General features: G+C 35.6%; 1 protein-coding gene across 1 annotated transcript in view; it reads left to right on the forward strand.

The window, feature by feature from the left end:
* POLN (DNA polymerase nu) overlaps positions 1 to 20,312 on the forward strand; it is a gene marked incomplete at its 3' end in the record, with an annotated part of 104,837 nt that overhangs the window by 70,095 nt on the left and 14,430 nt on the right. The window contains 5 exon segments of the mRNA XM_082316275.1: positions 331 to 413; positions 4,538 to 4,659; positions 4,663 to 4,669; positions 7,599 to 7,709; positions 11,344 to 11,422. Coding sequence (XP_082172401.1) covers positions 331 to 413; positions 4,538 to 4,659; positions 4,663 to 4,669; positions 7,599 to 7,709; positions 11,344 to 11,422 — 402 coding nt within the window.

Genomic DNA, 20,312 nt, shown 5'->3' on the forward strand with positions numbered 1-20,312 from the left:
TTTAATTTTTCTCATGGGTCAATATTGAATCCTCTTCAGCCTAAAGAACTAATAATACAGTAGTAGGATTTTTCCTAGCCAAGAATTTGATTAAAAAGAAAAGGATAGGACAAGATGAAGTTTAAAATAATTTCATTTACTATGGACTATCACCACCAAAATTTGTAAAGAAGTTGTGCATTCCTGGCCAAAGACAAAAGCCCTTAAGTGCTTCTGTTCATATCTTACGAGTCTGTAGTTATTAAATGGTTATTGACTTTAAATACATTTTCTGTGGGGATAAAAAATTACTTTTAACTGCAAATACATGATTTTGGTTTGTTTGTTTAGGAAGGGGATTCCAAGTGAAGAAGTGAAACACGCTGATAGAGAGCAAGCAAAGCGTATAGTTTACTCAGTGGTTTATGGAGCAGGTAGGCGTTTTTAGAAAAAAAAAAAACCAGCTACAGTAGATTCATATGTTATACATAATTTATATAAGTAGACTGAATTTCTAAAGGTAAATAAAAGTTTGCCAGAGTATTACATTATTAAATGATCTACCCAGTATCAAAATTATCAAATTAATACAGCCACATTGACATATACAAAGATTACTCTGATTTTGTGTTTATTTGCTGCTGATGTAACTGAAGTATTTGTCTTTATCTAAAATGAGTTTAATTTTGAGTAGACTTTGCATTCTGTCAGTATATAGACAGAGATAAGAATAACTGCAGTGAAATTAAAAGAACTCCAGTATTGTCTCAAAGCACATTTATAGAATCGCAGAATGGCTGAGGTTGGAAGGGATCTCTGGAGGTCAGCAGATCCAGCCCCGCTGCTCAAGCAGGGAAATCTAGAGCTGGTTGCCCAGGACCGTGTCCAGACGGCTTTTGCATGTCTTCAAGGACAGAGACTCCACGACCTCCCTGGGCAATCTGTGCCAGTGCTCAGTCACACTCAGAGTATAAAAGTGTTTCCTTACTTTAGATCTTAATGTTTGCTGCAATTTCTTCACAACTGCAGAAAACCTGCAGAAATCCAAACTGTTACCCATTCTGCCTAAGTCCTGCCCAAGCCCTAGATAAGTCAAGACATTCCGCACACTTTCCAAAACTGCCTGCCATTTCTTAAATGATGCCCAGCTCTCCTTATGCTTCAAACATGCTTAGAATTGCCTTTTCTGGGAAGATGGAGGCATATGTATCATCAGCCTACAAGCTCTTGTGAATTTGTTTTAGTGAACAGCTAACTAAACTTTATGTAGGTCTTCTGGAGAAATCCAAAAGCTCTACAGAAGATGAGTACTTGGAAAACTCATTTAGAAAATGAGAGTCCTAGGTTACAGGCTTTGTTTAACTTGGAAGAACTTAAAGCTACAGCTTGGGTTCCTGGGTAAGAATGCTTTCTAAACCATCTTTTGCAGAGAGTCATCAATAGTCCTCAAACCAAAGGTGTTGGCCAAGGACATTAGATTTCTTGTTTAGGGCATTCAACTGGGAAGGGGAGAAAAACACTTCAACTCTCCAGAATATTTATTTTATATATAGGGGAGTGTGTAGATTATAAACTCACATATAAGAAAATATATAGATATACACACACGTGCATTTTTACATTAAGCTGTATTGCATTTTAAACATCTGTGTTTAAAATCTATATTAAAAAAGCCCAGCACTAGCTCCCTGCAATGTAAATTCAAACCTTCCCATGCTGAGACTGGAATCAAGTCTCCCATTTTCAGCTTGCATGTTTTCATCACTAGATTATTTTACAAAATGCAAGGATTAGCACCCCTGCCCCTTGGTCCATGCAGATGCTACACATTTCCTACCTGTTCCCTTCACTCTGGGTGGAACAGGCAGATACGTGGCTTAATCAGACTGCATCACCACCGGGTGTACACCCTGTAGTTGTGTACATAGTCAGTGGAGAAAAGGAAATGCCTCAGTTACTGGGGCTAGAGCCTCCCCCAGTAGAGCCTATGCCTGTCTACTCATGCTGTAGAGAACTTAGGTGATGAGATTAAGCAGAGTATTGGCACTCCCTCACTTGCTCTGTACCAGGCACTAAACATTTCAGTGCAGTGGTGCTTGATTTAAGTATCTCCATTTACTTGTTCGTGCTTCATCTCCCTCTCTCTCAAATGAGGGCAGTTGAAGCACCTGAAAGATAATAAGATGCTTCAGTTCATTAGCAGTGTGATCAGATCCTAATTAAGACATAACATGGAATGATATTGTTAAACTATTTAGATGGAAACTGGGCTGACAAAAAATAATTATTAGATACCTGAAATTGATGGACTGAATTCCACCCACAGTTTGTCTCCCTTTGAAAGACAGCTAACTTTTCATTAAGGAAACATTTTGATACAACTGAAGAGTGTGAATAATATTTATTTCACTTCTTGTGGGATTGAAAAATACCGAATCATTCCCTGAGGAGCTTACCTGTATTATGCTTACAGGAGTTAATGAAAATCTTTCATATAGTAAATAGTAATCTTTTTTTCTTTTTGTTTTCTTAGCTTTAGGTTACACTTGGTTCATATTTTCAAGGTCTTTTCTATAATCCTGGAGGATAGAAAATAGTATAATAAAGATAGAAGAGTCTGTTTATAAAGTCTAGGAGTTGGTACTTTAATAAATACAGCAAATATTGAGAGGGATGAGAGTATTACTGTCTTTTGCTTGGTTTGGAGCAATTCAATTCACCCACTTCTGCTTCAATGATCTTGTAAAACTAAAGCACAGACAACTTAAACATCTGTAAAATAAGGAATTAATTCCATTCAATGGCAGTATGTTCAGGCTCTGAATTGACACAGAGGGATGTCAAGGCATTTAAATGAAAGGCAGAGAAACTAACAATATTTTCAGTTTCGAAAGATGATATTACAGAATGGAGAACCCTAAAACTCATAGGCTGCTGCTAGCAATTCCCCTGGCACAGATAACTCAAGGAGAGTGCTCAGGGAAGCTTTCGTACGCTCCTGAGCGTTGCTTCGCACAGCCTATGCTCCTGCATTGTGGAACGTGATCTAACACAATTACGTGCCTGTACGTTCCCCTCTTTTTGCTTCCCAGGAACTGCATTTCCCTGGAACCTTTCAGACTTCCTTACTGATATTGTGGCTTAATTCTCCTACTATTTTATGCAATACTCTGTTCTGTATATTAATAGTAATAATTAATAGTTCTTTAGATGGACAAACTTAGATGTTGCACTTCTCTAAGGAAGCCACAGCAGTCTCCTAGCTATTAACAATATGTGCTTTAGCAGATAGATTTGTCATTTGCTGACCCAGGAAGAAAACCCAAATTAATTAGATGTCAAATAAAAGTACAGACCTATAATAGCTCAGCAAGAGTCATCCTGGATGCCTTGTGCGTTTCTTCTTCAGCACCTTGTCCAGACTGGTGTTCCTGCAGCTCAATGCAGATCCTGGCATGACTGCGAACAAAATGCTACAGAATTATTCTGAAATGCACATCAGACTGACAGTGATGGCATTTAGGTGGCTGAAATCGTCTCTCTCTCAAAAATGCTAGATAATTTTTCTTGACAGTATTACTGTGACAATAACTATTCTATGCTTTTGGTCCCTTGAGACGTCGCCTCTCAGCTTATGTTATTTGCAGACACAGTGCTGGTTTTGTGTTGCTGTGCAGCTGACATAAATATATCTGTCTTTCAAACCTCATATGACTAATGTTGATGTATGTTTTATTTTTACTGGAACTGTTTGGTTTATAAATGTGTTTAAAGTGTAGCTCTTAGTTTATATTTTCACACTCTGGAAAACTGTCTTCAGCTTTTTTTCCACCTTATCTTATCAATGCTTTTAGATTCAACATAATATATATTGTGCATCCATATCCTATCCAAAAGCTATTATTCCTTTCTCTCTCTGTTGAAACACTTTTCACTTCTGTTTTTTCTTGTTCCAATGCTTTTATCTCACAACTTGGACCCAGATTTTTACAGACATTGAGGAGCCTAAGACTGCTTGAAATCCGTGGGACTCGGACTCCTAACTGCCTTTCTAAAATCAGGCTACTTGGTCTGATTGCTTCAGCAGTTAAGTTTTTCTGTGACTTCTACACCAAATCTAAAACTCAACCATCCACATCTCCATCCTTTTTTTTTTTCAATCTTCATTCACATTTGTGTTTATTTAAAATTGATTTCAAGTTCTTTATCTGCTCCTCAAAGTTTGCAGATTTCAACACTGAACTAGTAAAATGATACTTAAAGCAACAAAGTTATTTTGTGAACAACAGGGATTTCAACCACGTTATAGGTATACATTATAACTAGGAATTTCGTAATTACATACTTCTTATTAAGTATATTCTTAATCCAGTAACTTCAGTAAAACATTCAAGCTCAAAGTTAAGCACTTGCTTTGTTGAAATATGACTGTAGTATATCAGATCCATCCTTTAGGTTAACTAATTCCACTAATTGTGAATGTAACAGTGATATTGTATGTAATGGATTTCTGTTCTGCTTTATTGCATGATAAAGATGATAATTTCTTTACTGCCAGGTAAAGAACGACTTGCTGACAGCCTGGGAATTACTCCTCTTCAAGCCAGTCAATTTATAGAGAGTTTTATGCAAAAATACAAGAAAGTACATGAATTTACAAAGAAAACCATTGAACAATGCTGAAATAAAGGTAATCTGAAGTCTGTAAGCATATTTTTGTTCACTGATCAGCACTGTGTGACAGTACTGAAGACAAAGATTCAGCTCAACCAAAATTCAGACAGTTATAGGACAAGAAAAAAGATGGAGTATAATTTCTTGGTGAATTGGGTTTTTTTCTCTTTTAACCCTAAGAGGAGCCTGTCTGCCTTTTCTTAGAAAGGTGCTAACAGAATAAGACGTCTGTTCTCAGAGTGAACCCTACTTAATGTCAAGTTACACTGCATCATTTTGACATATAATGTAATCCAACACAAAAAAGCCCAAGGAATCTTTTACTTAATAAATATGCTACATGGCTGCTGGACCATGGAAGTTCAGACATTTAGTCAAAGAGCCAATTTACAGAGCCAGGTTTTTTTAATGTATTTCTTCTTTGCTTCAGTCAGAATTTATGTGCTTGAAGTTCAGGTGGTATCTGTGATGACAGGTGGGTACAGAGTGCTGCTTGGAGCCAGCAGCTGCAAACTCATCTTGCATCAAATTTGTTGTTATTCTACATATTCATTTAGATTTAGTGAATCTTACGAGTGCAGTAATTTGAGGAGAGAAAATATAGCTGCTTGAATTATTTTCTTTTAAAAGCTTATTAGCAGAACTGTCAAAATAGATTTCTTTTGTTTCTTAGTACGCTGTACCAAGACATTTTCCAGCAATAAATTTGTAATATAATATTATCCACCATTGTATGGGTGAGTGTCATGACAGAAACATACAAGTGACTTCTAGTCATGAAAATTATAGTATTCCTACTTTGTATGGCTTAAAAATCTACTGGAATCATGAACCGTCATTGTGTCACACAATTGCATTCCTTCATTCATTAATATTGCTAAATTAACATGAAGTTACTGAAAATCTATTTTCAGCCATAATTAAGCCCAACATAACATATCTAGCAAAATTATTACACATTTACTATATATTTCTTTGATCTATTTGAAATAACATAGCATTCTTTTCTTAAAGGTGAATGAATTTCAATAACCAGAGTTCTGTGATAAAGAATCAGGTTTATGAGTTTAGTAGACTAGAGCATCATAACTAATGATGTCCTTGATTGTCATCAAAACACACTTGTCTAATTAGTGCTTATTCCTCCTCTCCCTCCCATCTATCAACCATTGTTTTAACCGTTAACGGTAGAAGAACAATCTGTTTCAGTTGTACAAGCTGAAAAAAATCTGCAGCAGGTCAACATTGTTTAATATTTTTCTTGTTAAACAACCTCAGATTCCAACTTTCCAACAAAAACATTCCAAGCTAGTGAGCTCATTATAAGGTAACTTTACTTATCTGCAGATCATAGGTGAACAGCACCCACCTGACTAATATTATTTAGGTGTTATGAATGTCTGATACTCCATGTGGATGTGTTAAGCGTGTAAATAATAACTTGTGATGAAGATATTTTTGTTAGTGTATCAGTATATATGTTATTATATTGTTGTTGGGTTTTGATGACATTACCAACATATTAAAAAGGCTACATTAAGACCTCATTCAAATATGTATTCACAGATTAATCTTTGACCACAGAAGCATACCGTGCCACTATTATATGAAAGATGGTATCTGTTTGGGGATGCTAATCAGCTATGAGTATTGCAAGGGTGATTCTGTTGTGGAGACATACCACACAGGAATAAGGATATTACAGTAAATCTATTTTTCCCTGAGAATCCAATGTTTCAAGAATTCCATCTTTAGATACTGTTCTTTATCGAAAATCTTAGTTAAATTCGGAAGACTGATTTGCCAAAGAATATCCTAACCTCCAGATAATTCAGCTCCTTGTTCCAAAACTGGTACTTCTGGTATCAGCGCTCCTGGAAATATACTAATTTGCAGAAAGCTCTATTAATTCAGCAGAACTATCTTCATCCTCTGCACCTAAGTTTGGGTATGTGTTGTCCGTAGTAAGGTCATAACTTTGTGTTTGAAGAGAACTCCTTACCACGTGTGCTTGCGTATCTTGGTTGCCAAAGAGGAGGTTAAACTCTGTGGCAGTTTGAACGCCCATGGTATCTAATGACGATTTATGCATAGTCAAGGTGATCAGAAGTATAATGAAAGATTTTGTAAACATATATTTTTAACATGGATGATTTTTCATTTTTCTTAAAAGAAGAAAAGAAGTTTAATTTTGAAGATAAGCTGAGATAAGGTTTTGTGTGTGTTATTTTGACAAGAGGATCCTCACATCTCTCTTTCTTTCTCAACTCCTCTCACTTGCCATCCAAAATAGTTGTTTTGGCAAAATACGTCATTAGGCCTAACATAAAGCTTTAACTGTGTTTTCATGTGTTTCTTTTAAACTCAAAAACCCCACCACACTAGAGTTAAGGAAGTTTAGGACTTTCATGTCCCAGAAAGGGACATGAAAATACCACATAAAGAAAATGGGAAAAAAAAGTTATAGCTTTGATTTTTTTTCCGCAAAACTATTTGATAATTTTGGGAAATATTCATTAATGATTTAATTACTCTACAAATTGATTTTTCTTTGCTATTCCCAAGTAAACTATTCATTGCATGGAAAGCTCTAATTATGGCTGCTAATAGATAGCTAATTCTGCTAGGTATTTATAGTTTCATCTCCCACAGAGAGAGTTTGCTGGTATATCAGTAGACATTCCCAATGAAAATATAGCTTTAATGAACAGAAGTTTTTCTTGTATAACATGTACCAATTCTCTGAATGAAATAATTCTTAGACCAAAAATACAATAAGCATTTAAGGTTTGAATAAGAGAAGCTCTGACTATTTTCAGAGGGCAAAATGTTGAATTGACTCAGGCAGTACATAATTACAAAAGTCTGTATTATCTTCAAAAAGAATTTTTGAAATTTAATTTTAATCGCTCTAAGAATACTAATTTCTATTTGAATCCTACAAGGTTATGTGGTTTCCATAATGGGACGTAAAAGACCACTGGCTAATATCAATGCACAGGATTACAAACTACGCACTCAAGCAGAGAGGCAGGCTGTCAATTTTGTTGTTCAAGGTAAAAACCCACCTGCCTACCTTCCTATTTACCTTCCTATCTCTTTATCTGTGCTTGGCTTTAGTGGGCAACAACTCTGATTGATAATCTCAAAAGAATGAATATTCTGGTAGTCTACTAGAGTAGACTACTGAGTCATATAAACGAGAATTTTAAATTATGTATTCTATCTACCTTGAAAATTGCCAGTAAACAGTATCATAAACCACAATGTTCTAGTACACTATAGTGCTCTGTGGCAGTTAAATATAGGTATAGATACGAACTATGCATAGAGAGAATATCTAGAATTCAGTGCTTCAGATGTATTGTTGTCTAAAAACATTTTACTTTCTGGTTTTGATAGGTTGTTACTACAAAAGAGTTTCTGTGATTATGCTGCTTACAGATTCTAGCTTTTATTTTGCCAGATTAGTTTAATAAATACATAATATTACAAAAATTGTGCATTATTATTATTTGTTTTGAAACCCAACTCATTCTTTGTAAGGAACATTCAAACTTAATTCTGTGGAGGGCAAGAAAAAAGGTGTTTTTTCACAGGAAAACATTGCAAATTTGCAATATAGGTTGGAAATGTGAAAATCAGCATGAAGTGCCCAAATGTTAGTTAATCTGATGCATTAACATACTCTGTATAAATTGCTCGGGGCTCAGTCTTGTACAGAATTTAGCCACCTAAAGAAAAAAATAAAAACCTAACTGGCAGTCCAAAACTGAGATCCCTCCTACAAAGCTACCCCTTGGAAGAATTATTTTTTTAATTGGATGATGCTAACAGGGTTTTCATTAAGTTATACTGGAAGTGTACAATTTACAGGCAAGTAAAAAGTGCTTTCTAGACATGGTGCTTTTTATAAAGTGACTTGAATTTTCCTTTTGAAAGAATCATTTGTTTTTTCTTTTTTTCCTCTCCAAATATTATTCATTTTAAGGTTTCATTTTAAAAATTACTTGGGTATTTATGTCATGTTTGACACTCCTTAGAATTAGTAACTAAATTTAAGTAACTAAATTTAGTAACTAAATTTAAATTTACTGTCTCTGCAAGGATATGTACAGATCTAGAATTCTAATATATACACTGTTGCTTGAATAATAGTTGTGCTCAAGTGATGGCTGCCTTACTGTAGTAGGCACCCAACTATAGAATTTTAAAATATCCCTATAAAATCTGCAGCAAAGCTTGCACGTTTGTAACACTGGCCATGCCTGTACAACCTTCTCCAGAGACTTGTGTTCAGTTTACCTGGGTTTCCATCCAGCTGGCCAGCAGCCCTCTCCAGTTGAAGGCACAATGCTTGAGCTAATACAGCGAGTCCTGCTGAGTGTACAGTGTAGCATTAATAAAGCTACACGGCCTTCTGAGCAGCACTTGCTTATGTCCATCTGTCCAAAGAGCATGGAGCTGAGGCAAAGCTGTCACAGGACTGTCTACAAAATGCTTGCTTATAGGTATCATAACCTACAATAATAAGATGATTGTCATATTTCATTGTTGGTTCAAATAATACTGGAGGACAAATCTGATGAAAAATAGTGTAACTGTTATTCAAAACATGCAGTGTTAGAAGGTGTGACGAAGCAAGGATTAAAAACTCTAAAGTATTCAGTATTCCTAAATTTTATTAAAAATTTCCTTCTAGACTACAAGGATTTTTTAATTTCAGGATTTCATCTCTGAGATAATATTTAAAGACTCTAAAAATTTTCTAATTGTGCTAAAACATTTCATCACAGTTAGGGTACTAAACTATATATATGTGGTTTATACATACATAATAGTCTAATTAATTTAAGCAGTTTGCATTTTGGTTATGGTAGCAGCAACTGAAGAAGGCTTTTTCTGATGCATGACAACATTGACACGTAGAGTTCCAGCTTTAACTTACTACAACTGGATTTGCCACTGGTCTTTTGTAGTGTTTTTTCTCTTTTTGAACATTTCCCAGTTCGATAGTTTTTACCAACGTACAGCATAATATTCTTCAGTTATAATTCAGCTCTAGATAACCTTATAGAGCGAACCGTTTACTTTATTAAGATATTATTAATCATGAAAACTGTTACATTTAGTTAGAAGAACTCTACTCTGGGAGTTTGCTGGTTTGTAAGTTCCAAATGCACTGGGAAAATAATGGAGCACCATCTACCGGTATCTGGGCTATTATGTTATTTTATCATGTTAACTTTAAGGAACATTTTTAAAAAACACTGCAGAACTGGTCAGAAAAATATAATCAAAATATTTTTCTAAAGTATGCTATATCAGTTAAACTTTTACAAAATTGTGGCAAAGTCAACCAGAAGAATATAATTATTTTCTTTTAAAATATTTAAAATACCTTTTTTCTAAAAATCATCTTTCAGAAGAAAAAAAATATTTTTTCTTTTGAGAGTTCTTCTGTATTTTATTACTTTACATTGTTTCATGAAGAATACATATAGAACATATATGTTGTGATGGATTAAATATTCAATTCTATAATTTTATTCTCACAATCACTTAGAAGGTCACCTGACCTTTGCTGAAACATCCTTTCTTACTTTCTACATCAACATGTCACTTTTTGTCTTATATTGAATTAGTTTGACTGCAGAAGATAGGTGTTTGGGGCTAAATTCACAGTCAGACATAGCCATCTCAATAATCAGCTGTGGATCTGCACTTGATGTAGTTAATGAGTAAAACAGAGTCTCAGTATGGGATTCAGAGAAAGTGGTTTGTCACAGAAAGCCATGAAGAAAGAAGAGGTGTTAAGTCTATCTCCTCAATCTTTTAGATATCCTCTCCTATCTCCCAGGAGGGTACCCTTACCATTTGCCTACCTGGCTGCTCTTTATCCCTGCTCTGGAAGCTGGACCATTTGGAAGAAAGAATTAAAAATTCATTGAGATAGGGGGTATGAAAAGGAAGATGTCTTCGGTCTAGTGCATTTAGGATATCTGATGGGACACCGAGAATGATGGCTTCCAATCCTTACGTAAAGATTTTTTTCTCTACTTTATCTGGTAGATGTATATGTAAAATGTATTAAAACAGTGTGGCATGGTTCAGAACAGACCCCTTCACCAAACTGCAGGCCTGGAGAATCATTCTGCCTCTTGATCACCAGAAATGTGTAATCTAGCATATAGCATGACGCTGTTTTATGCACCACTGCTCTTAACACATTAATGTAATGAATATATATTACATACACATAGAAATATGAAAAAGTATGTAATTACATTTCCAAATGGAAATGTAGCTCTGAACCAATGTTCTAACCTTTTGTGACATTAAATTTTAATTGATTTCTAGGTAAATTTTAATTCCAAATTAGAATGAGATAATTCCAACTTTTTTTATAAAAAGGAAGTTTTCAACTCATGGCCATGACTGACAAATTCACCTTTAATTAACACATAATTTAATATTATTATTTTCTGGTTTTAATTAGCATGTAACTACTTAGTTTGTTATTTATTATCTTATGATCTGTTAAACATATCAGATGAATTGAATCTGCTAGTTTTGCAAATTCTTATAATTCAAAATCTTTGGATATTTTTCATTCCTATGCCATAGTTCCAAGAGGAACATTTTCCTTTTGCATGCTTTAAATTAAAAGCAGATCACTTTCTTTCACAGGATCTGCAGCTGATCTTTGTAAAATGGCTATGGTGGAGATTTTTACCTCTGTTGTCATTTCTCCGACTTTAACAGCCAGGTTAGTAATGAATGATTGCAAAACTGTTTGATTTTAAACAGAATTAGTTGAAATGAATGTGTTTTTAGCATTTTAAGCAGCTGTAGAAATATTGTGTATGCCTCTGAATCTTTTAACAAACAAGGACTTGTGGGATGGTTTTATACAGTCAAAGTTATATCTTTGTGCTTAAATGGTTGGATCTGTAAATCCATCCCAAGGCGATGAAGTGCCCTGGGGCCATTTAAACTCAGTCAGATCTAGTTCAGTGGTAGTTCCGCATGTTTGAAATCAAGCCCGCTGATCATATCCTTCCTGTATTTTGAGGGTATTGTACAATGGGAATTGAACATTCAATGGGCTGGGAAAAAAACAGGAATCAGGAAACCAGTGCTCAAGCAAAATAAATGAACATTTTTTGTTCTTGTATAGATGGCTTTCCTTTGCTAAAGAAAAGCTAGGTCGTCATGATTGTCCTCTGTTGTGACTGCTCATAGTTGGGTAGGAGATCACAGAATGTCCTCAAGATTTTTATGCCACTAGCAGAAATAATGAAGTCTACTTTTCCTGTAATACAGGATGGAGGGGATGGTGCAGAGTCAGTGAGCATTATTATTTGCTGCAATAGAAAGATACTTTGAAGGCAAAGATGCAGAAAAAAACCCAAACAAACGGATTCTCATCTTTTGTAATGCTGTAGTAAACAATCCAGTAGAACATGAATTTTTGCAGTAGCAGTTCAGATAAAAGCGGAGAGAGCGAGTAGTGCAGAACATCAGTGTTTCTGTTGTCATCCAGAAGGGGAAATCATAAAAACTTAGCTGTAGCAATCATGTATTAAGGACTTCAGTGGGAGTTTAGGTCAGTACAAAGTAACAGGTTTTGGCCTTCCAAACATACTTTGCAATTATATGTAATATCTAACCCTATAAATACTCTGTGTGTGTTTGTGCGTGTATCATTTACACACAGCAGTGTTGTCTTATTTGATCAATGTTTCAAAATGTAGTTTCTAATTACAAATATAAATTGCATGTGTTGAATTCAAAGGTGAGTCACTCCTATGCCAAAAATAAAACTTGTTCTGAGTAACACTCTTAAGTGTTCTTGCAACTGTTTGAGCAAAATACTATTACCAAAAAAAAAAAAAAGAAATAAGGGGCTCGCTAGTACAAATCCAAAATGGGAAATGGTTCTTTGGTGGACATACTGCATGCATTCAGACAATGATGCATTTATGTATTAAATGTTGGATGATGTACTATAACATATTGCATTGCACATTTTGGGGCAGATTCTCTGCGCTGATTATAATTCTTTCTGCTGCCTGAGTTGTACGAAGAGACCAGAATCTGGCAGCTGTGGCCTGGTTGAAAATTTCTGTAGCAGGTGTAACTTTGAGTTAGATTAGCGATAGAGCAGCTGCCTTCTGGGACAAGCAGCCAACGGTCTTTAATGGAGGAGGCAAGGGGAGGTGGTGAGAGGGCAAGGAACATACTCCCTTCTTCCATTCCTACCTAGCACACAGATCTTTAGGTTCAATAGCTAGCTGTTTGTTGTAATTCTGAGAAAGCCAAAGTTTTTTTGCGATTAATGCCGTGTCTGATAAAGCTCGTGAATGTTTTCTTCTCTCAACGGAAAATTTTATTTGGGTTGTCCTTTCTCAGAACTATTTCTTTTAAAGAAGTAGTGTCACCAGATGGCTAAGGAAGTAACAGATATGGGGAAGTATTGAAGTTTCACATGTTGAATTTCCTTGTGTTATGAAAGCATAGGGCAATGGCTACGCCAGACATCAGAGAAGTATCACTGCCTATCTTTCTTATTCCTATCATAAATGTCACAGCTGGGAAAGACCAAGACTGCAAGGGCATCTAAAAGAGACAGACTGTTTTAAACTGGAATTTTGAACTCCTGCCAGCCATTAACAACTGGATGGCTTTGCTAAAGGGGAGCCTTTTAATAGTCACTAATGGGTCCTTGCTGTAATATTTAGTAGGTACTTACAAGCCAGACTTGTCAGAAAAGCACAATCAATGCCTTTATAAATTCTGTGAACACTCACCTGGTTGGACGGTGGTGTTTGAAAACATCACTGTGATCTTGCCAAAAGAGTACAGGACTGAAACTTGAAAATTTGTGTTTCCACTTGTCTGCCAGGTGGCATTCAGTTAGTTATTTTTTCAGTGGTCTGTTTCTTGATTTTCTTATCAGTCGAGTCATGATAATGATCCTAACATCCTTTGTAAAGCACTTTGAAAAATATTGTTAAAAGGAAGTGTATACATAATTGGTGGTGTTGTTGTAACTGTAGGAATGCACAGTAGCTCTTCCAAAATGAGAAATATAATCAATCTCCTATTATCATCACATCAGATCATATTCATTCCAAAGATAGCACACTACTATCTTTTCTTCTATCTTCACCCCCTTGCAAGTATTTTTTTTTCCGTATTAGAACTTTTAATTTTGGAAACAGCATTTTCACTTTGAACAGCATATCAAAGAGAAATATCTTTTATATATGCTTTAGAAGTGATTGTAAACCCCACATTTACATTGGGAGACAGTATCCTATAAGGCATAGCCAAGTAGTGGCTAACACTAAACATTTTGTCTTCCTTACCTTGGAAATAAAAAAAGAATAAATTAATTCTGGATAAGGTCTTACAGTTTTTAGTGTTAGCTTGCAGGTGTGTTTGCAGTCTTCTCTACTGACAGCACTGCATTCATTTTTCATGTTCAGCTGTAAGCAAGCTCTGACCCAGCAGTTTGAAGCTTCGTTTTGTAGAACTACTAGTCAGTAGATTTTCAGTTGTTGTTTGCACATATGATATTGCCTTTGCAAGTCAGGGAAAGGTAATCAAGTTACATTTTCATGATGCTTCATCAGAGAGGCCCTCTTGACGGACCAGTATATTCCACTGTGACTGATCAATGGCTATTCTGTCAACTAGCAGTCTCATTTTTCTCTTTGTGTTTCTTCATCGTTTAATTCAAATGTCGGCCTAGCAACTTATGCTGTTGACAATATAAAGTCAATCAGTCACTTGGAAATAATCTTACAGAAATGGCGAAAAGTAGCATTAAGTGCAATACATATGATAAGAAACTGATATTAGTATGGGTTAGCTACTGGCATCGGTGTTAACATCTCTGAATTTTGTGTGGTACTGACAAGTAATCACCATGATTTCTTCAGACTTCTTCCCTATTACCTATATCTTTGTTAAGATGCTGTTCTGCTGCTGACGGCCAAGTTGCTTACTGAAAATGTGCTGTTGACATAAATTATTCAAGTGCCAGCTTTTACCTGTCTGATACAATTCACAGAACCTTCGCACAATGTTTCCTGCAGGCAGATGATAGCAAAGAAACTTCTGAAGCGAGATCAAGGCATACAGTAGCAGCGGAAAGAAAGATTTATGGAACTGATGGGAGTGGAAGGGTACTCGGTGAACTCAGATGGATAGTTGTAGTTATTTTCAGCATTTAAAACATCATTGCAGTGGCAGATGCATGGAACCTTGGTAAGAAAGAAGGATGCTGGCAAATTGTGGAAGAATTGCTTCCTATAGCAATTCTTGTAAAAATTATCACTTTGTAAACTGAGATGTACTGATGTTACCCAAAGTCTACCTGGTGCTACACGGACTTCTCAGAAAGTCATTAAAGATGATTATATCCCAACAACATGCAAATTAAATTTAACAGGTCTACAGAACTATTGTGTAATTTGGTGTGACTCCAGCAATTCTACTTTCTCACCAATTTATTGTTCCTTCAGCACTGGACCTGTGCCACAAACACACAGCTTTACTTCTCAGCATGTCCAGAGCGTAAAGAGACAGGTTCAGCAACAGGCCAGATATAAATGAATGCTCCGAAAAGGAGGAGCCACCAGTAAATAAAAGGAAAAGGCACGATCTTATTTTCTTGGTCGCAGCTGCTTTTCAATAGCAGTGGATGTTGGAGGTTTTGTATGTCTTCCTCAAGGAACAAACACTTTAATCAACCTAATGATTTTCTGAGTTGGTGAACTGTAAATGCAGCTCGCTTCTACACAGATAGCTAAATTAGTTAGAAACAGCTCTAATCGTCCCAGGAACAAGCATTGTGTCATGTGACCTGGATTTTTTTCAGACACAAATCACGTGATAAATCACAAATGATTCATTTGGTGGAAGTGGCTTCAGTTTTAGTTACACACAAGAACCTAGAGGCATTTTTATAAGGCGTGTTGGGATTCGAGCATTAGTACTTTATTGACTGCTTATCGTTTCTCAGATTCATAGAAAAGGACTTACCGATAAAACCAACTTCTTGATTACATCATAGCTTCAACTAAATACATTCAGTAAACTGCTTAGTGCTGCTGCTGTGGGTGATGATTTTCTTTAATTCTGGGCATAAATCTTATGTCCCTTTATCTGTTTCTTCAGGAATTAAAGAATTGTTTTTACTCATGTTTCTGCTGTAGCAGTTACCCAGGATGTTCAGGTAAATGCTTATAGCTCTGGTACTCTGCCCACAATTCCCCGTATATGGTTGCAGATCTTCTCTAAAGGATTAACTCTAGCAAGATTGTCAACTTTTATCCTTAGCCTAATACTGGAGAAATAGAATGACAAGGAAAAGAGAAAAGCTTTGGATTCTGCTTGAGAGGAGAGTAAGATTTTTGTTTCATAGACATATGCTTTTGTTTCAGTATCAGAAGGAAACACGCTAGATCATATTGCTATGTCAGAAGTGACTGTGAGCTCTCCATAGCTGCTGTCCCAGTCCAGTGTGTAGCTCTTTGCTTCCCAAAGTGGCCAAATAACATTGTATTTCTAGGCGTGCTGTGACTTAGCAAAATAATTTCTTTCCTCAAGCATTCAAAGCAGTATTTTGCATGTATCCGCAAGATGGTGAACTGTTACCTGAACACTTCATGCATAGTGAGCCAGAACAAGCCAGAGTGATTTATTCTTTATAGGAAGAGCTAAATATATTTAATATGCTGAAATCTCACAGCCAAGAAGGACATTCATGATGTAGCAGGTTTTTCAGTGTTCCTTTATGGGGATCGTTCAACACAAATAAATAATTTTCGTTTATAAAAACCTTTTGTAAGTCACCATTTAGATTGGTATGTTTTAAAACACTTTGGATACATGCAAAAATTCTATTCTCTTTAATTAACCATCTGTTCAACTTCCTGCTCTTTGTGATGTAGCTGCTGAGAAAGCAAATTTCACAAGTTAGCTGAATTTTTATAGTTAAAATGTTAAAATGTCAAAATATCTTGGTCTTTATTATGGAAATACCGAAAGAGGTAGCTTAAAGGTAATGCAGGTAACATCTATGCAGGCATGATGTATCTTAAGCTATAGCTTTTATACTACCACATTAGAAATCCTTACAGATGCAGCCTCAAAAGAAACTTGAAAAATCTACAAAATGTTACAAAATTATCGTAACCTTGTTCCTTAGTTACATGACAACTTAATAGGCATTCTTTGCACTGGAATCTGTGTACGTTTGTGGGGACACAGTAACACAATTAAATAACAGGTAGTATTAGTAGGATCAGAAAAAAATTAATACAGTTTTAGTGTGGGGAACATAGAGATTTCTAAGACGAATCAGATCCAACATCCATCTGGTCCATTATCACTAGTGTGGCCAGTAGCAGATGCTTCAGGAGGAAGGTGTAAGATTTGTAGTAGGATAGCCTGTCTATCTGCAGATTTTCATCTTGCTCTGGTTGTGGGGATGAACCTAAGTTCTGAAACAGAAGATTTTAAAGTCTTCCCCCAAAATCATTGTATGTCATCATTTCTAAATGTTCTCGAAATCCATACAAGTGTTTGTTACATGAGCAACCATTCTGGCTTTTTCTGGCAATGTGTTTCATTACATGCCTTTTAAACCAATATTTTTTTCTATTAAATATGAATTTATTAAGTATAATTTTCTCAAAATTTCAAGTCATTAAGTTCTTGTTTTTCAGTTACAGAACATAAAACATCTTTACATTTGTTATTTTTTTTTTGTATTCCCCCATTTATCTGATTTCAAAATATCTTATTCTTTTTATAATTTTTTTTCCAACCACTTAACAGCTTTTATGCTCTTTTGGGATTTTTTTTGCATTTATCATTATATACAAAGCTTTTAACCATGTACTCGCCTATCTGCAATTTTGAAGTCTCCCATTATGCATTTAGAAGTTTCAAATTCAAAATGAAAAAATGTGATGTTACTAGTTGGATGATTATTTTATTAAACAAAAAAGGGGATAACATAGGATGACAGACAAGGATATTAATATTTGGGATATAAAATCTGATACTGTTCAGCATGTCTTCAAATTAGAAATAAAATGTGTAATTTTTCATGGAAATTTTACACTTGAGTACTCTAGCTCATAATCAGACAACCTGATGGTGCCACACCATTTTTTTTCTGAAGATGTAGAGCTAACCAACAGGAAGCATATTAAACTATTTTAGCCTGGGATCTCAGCCTGGTTCTTAGTCAGAATAAGGTGCCCTTAATTCCTTATAGAATCATAGAATCGATAAGGATGGAAAAGACCCGTAGGATCATCAAGTCCAACTGTATTATGCATGACAATTGGACCCTCTTATTTAAAGCTTTCCCAGTTACCCAATTTTAAACCTTATTTTAACTTATTTTCTGTTCAAACTCTTAAACCAGCCAGCTCGATGAAATATGTGAGCTCCTCTCAGCTCTTCTTTAAGCAATATACTTAGCACCTTACACGTATGGTTTAGCCTGTTTCTTTCCCTTCCTTTGTGCTGCCTGTGCTTAGTTAGACCTCACATGGGAGTGTCAGGTGCTGTGGTGAGGGAAGTGAATAGAGACAAAAATTGAGATTGAGGTGAGTTTTGAGGGGTCTGGAACGGGCACGTGGTCAGTCCAGATTGCCTGCTACCAAACGATGGAGTAAATTAACCGCCAGTTTGTAGGAATTCATTGGTGGTTTATATTTTGTATTATCTTCATGCAGACTAGTGTGGAAAACTAGGCCATGTTATGCTTTGGATATGTTGTTAACAGCAGTAAAAATTTCTGTGGTGATACAAAAACGTATCACAAAAATGTACAGAGGGCTGTCTAACTTCAGGTATCCAACGTAGGTAGCTGTTTTAGGAGGTGGTACCCCTGCAAAGTCAATGCGTAGAGTTGGGGTTTTCCAAACATTAATTCAGAACATCTAAGTCAGAGCCTACCTTAGTCCCTTGACCATAGAAGGAGCATTAATTTAATTAGTTTGAGCATCTCTTGGCACATTGTAATGGCCTGAAACACTGCACATGGCTGTTAAAAAACAGATTCTGAGAAAGACTACTATGCTGATCTTGTCTTTCTTTTCCCTATCCTACACTGGCCTTTTCTACAGGATATTCCTGCAATAGAGTCTGCAGCATGTCATGCCACAGCGCTCTCATTTGCAGTTTAGACAAAATGTTGTTTCCTTGAATGGTAAATACAGTTGCTCGCCAATAAGGTAATAGCTGTTTTGTAGAAGTCAGTTCAATATTGTACTTATTTCTAGGCAACACATTTGAAGTAGTCATGGAAAAACTTGCTATTCTGTACTTTAGAACAGAGAGGTCCAGATCTGGAATATATTGCTTTACATTAAGAAACAAAATCCTCATTTGTTCTTATATCAGACAAACTGGCCTGGTAATAGGGAAAAATATACTATAAGGAGGCAATATGGCGTCATAACTAGAATACTATGGAAAAAAATCTCTTGATAGTTTTATTTGTTTTGGCATATATAAATCAATAATATGATTATGATATAGTAATGATAACTGGGTGGATGCATTGAAGGCCTGATAAGTTTAGTCTCTGTGTTGTTTCACAGAAACTGGAAGAATGATGAATGTAGTGTTGAAGAGAATAAAAAAGATTTTCTTTTCAAAATTCTGTAGTCCACCATAATAGTTTAAGAAGGATATTGTGTGGTGGGCACACTAAACTGGTGTCAAAAGCCATATTCAGACTGGCAATCTCAGAAATATTTCTGCATTTGAAGGTGCAGGTTGTAGCAGTATCTCCATCCCACACCACAGTCATACTCAGATGCAGGTCGTGTTTCTCAGTAAAAGAAATCATGTGTGTACTCATCAAAAACAGTGCCTAATCTGCAGGCAATCAAAAAATAGTCAATAAAATATTAGCTTGTAAATCAAAGGCATTCTTATCATCTGCAGAACAACAAAAATACTAGTCTCTGCCTGGTTTGCAGTTTCTAATCTAGTTTACAATACCTTTTAGCAAGAGATAATGAGAGGAGATTGCTATTTCAATATTCCTTCAAAGTGAAGATGATTTAATTAAGCTCTTAAGCAAAAGTATAGGATTCTTTTCAAACTTCTTTCACTCAAGGTGTGCAACGGGTGGGTGGGTGCATGCACTGGAATGGTGAAAGGTATGAATTTTGAATGTATAAATTGCTTTGATTTTTTCTTTCATCTTTATTGATGTCAAATTGAATGCTTCCTTCTGTGGAACAGCATATTGCATGCAAGTATTATTACTTTAACAACCCTGAAAAAATACAGGTGGTCTTGTACTGTAAACATGCAAGAGTAGAACCCATTAAGTTGGTGTGAGATGGATAAGAAAAAGAGATAAGAGATCATAAAAAAGAATCTAACTTGTTTGATGAACATTAAGGAGGAAATAGTGTATACTATTCCACTTCTCGGCATCAAGCTAGGAAATCATGTTTAGTGTTAACTAAAACTTATGTAATACAGAATCATAGAATCACAGAATCGTTCAGGTTGGAAAAGACCCTTAAGATCATTGAGTCCAACCGTTAATATTTTTCATTCGAAAACAGAAGTGTATTAGAAATACTTATTTCTTAGATCTTGCATCT

This window comes from Platalea leucorodia (assembly GCF_965183815.1).
Source record: "Platalea leucorodia genome assembly, chromosome: 6".
NCBI classification, from domain to species: Eukaryota; Metazoa; Chordata; class Aves; order Pelecaniformes; family Threskiornithidae; genus Platalea; species Platalea leucorodia.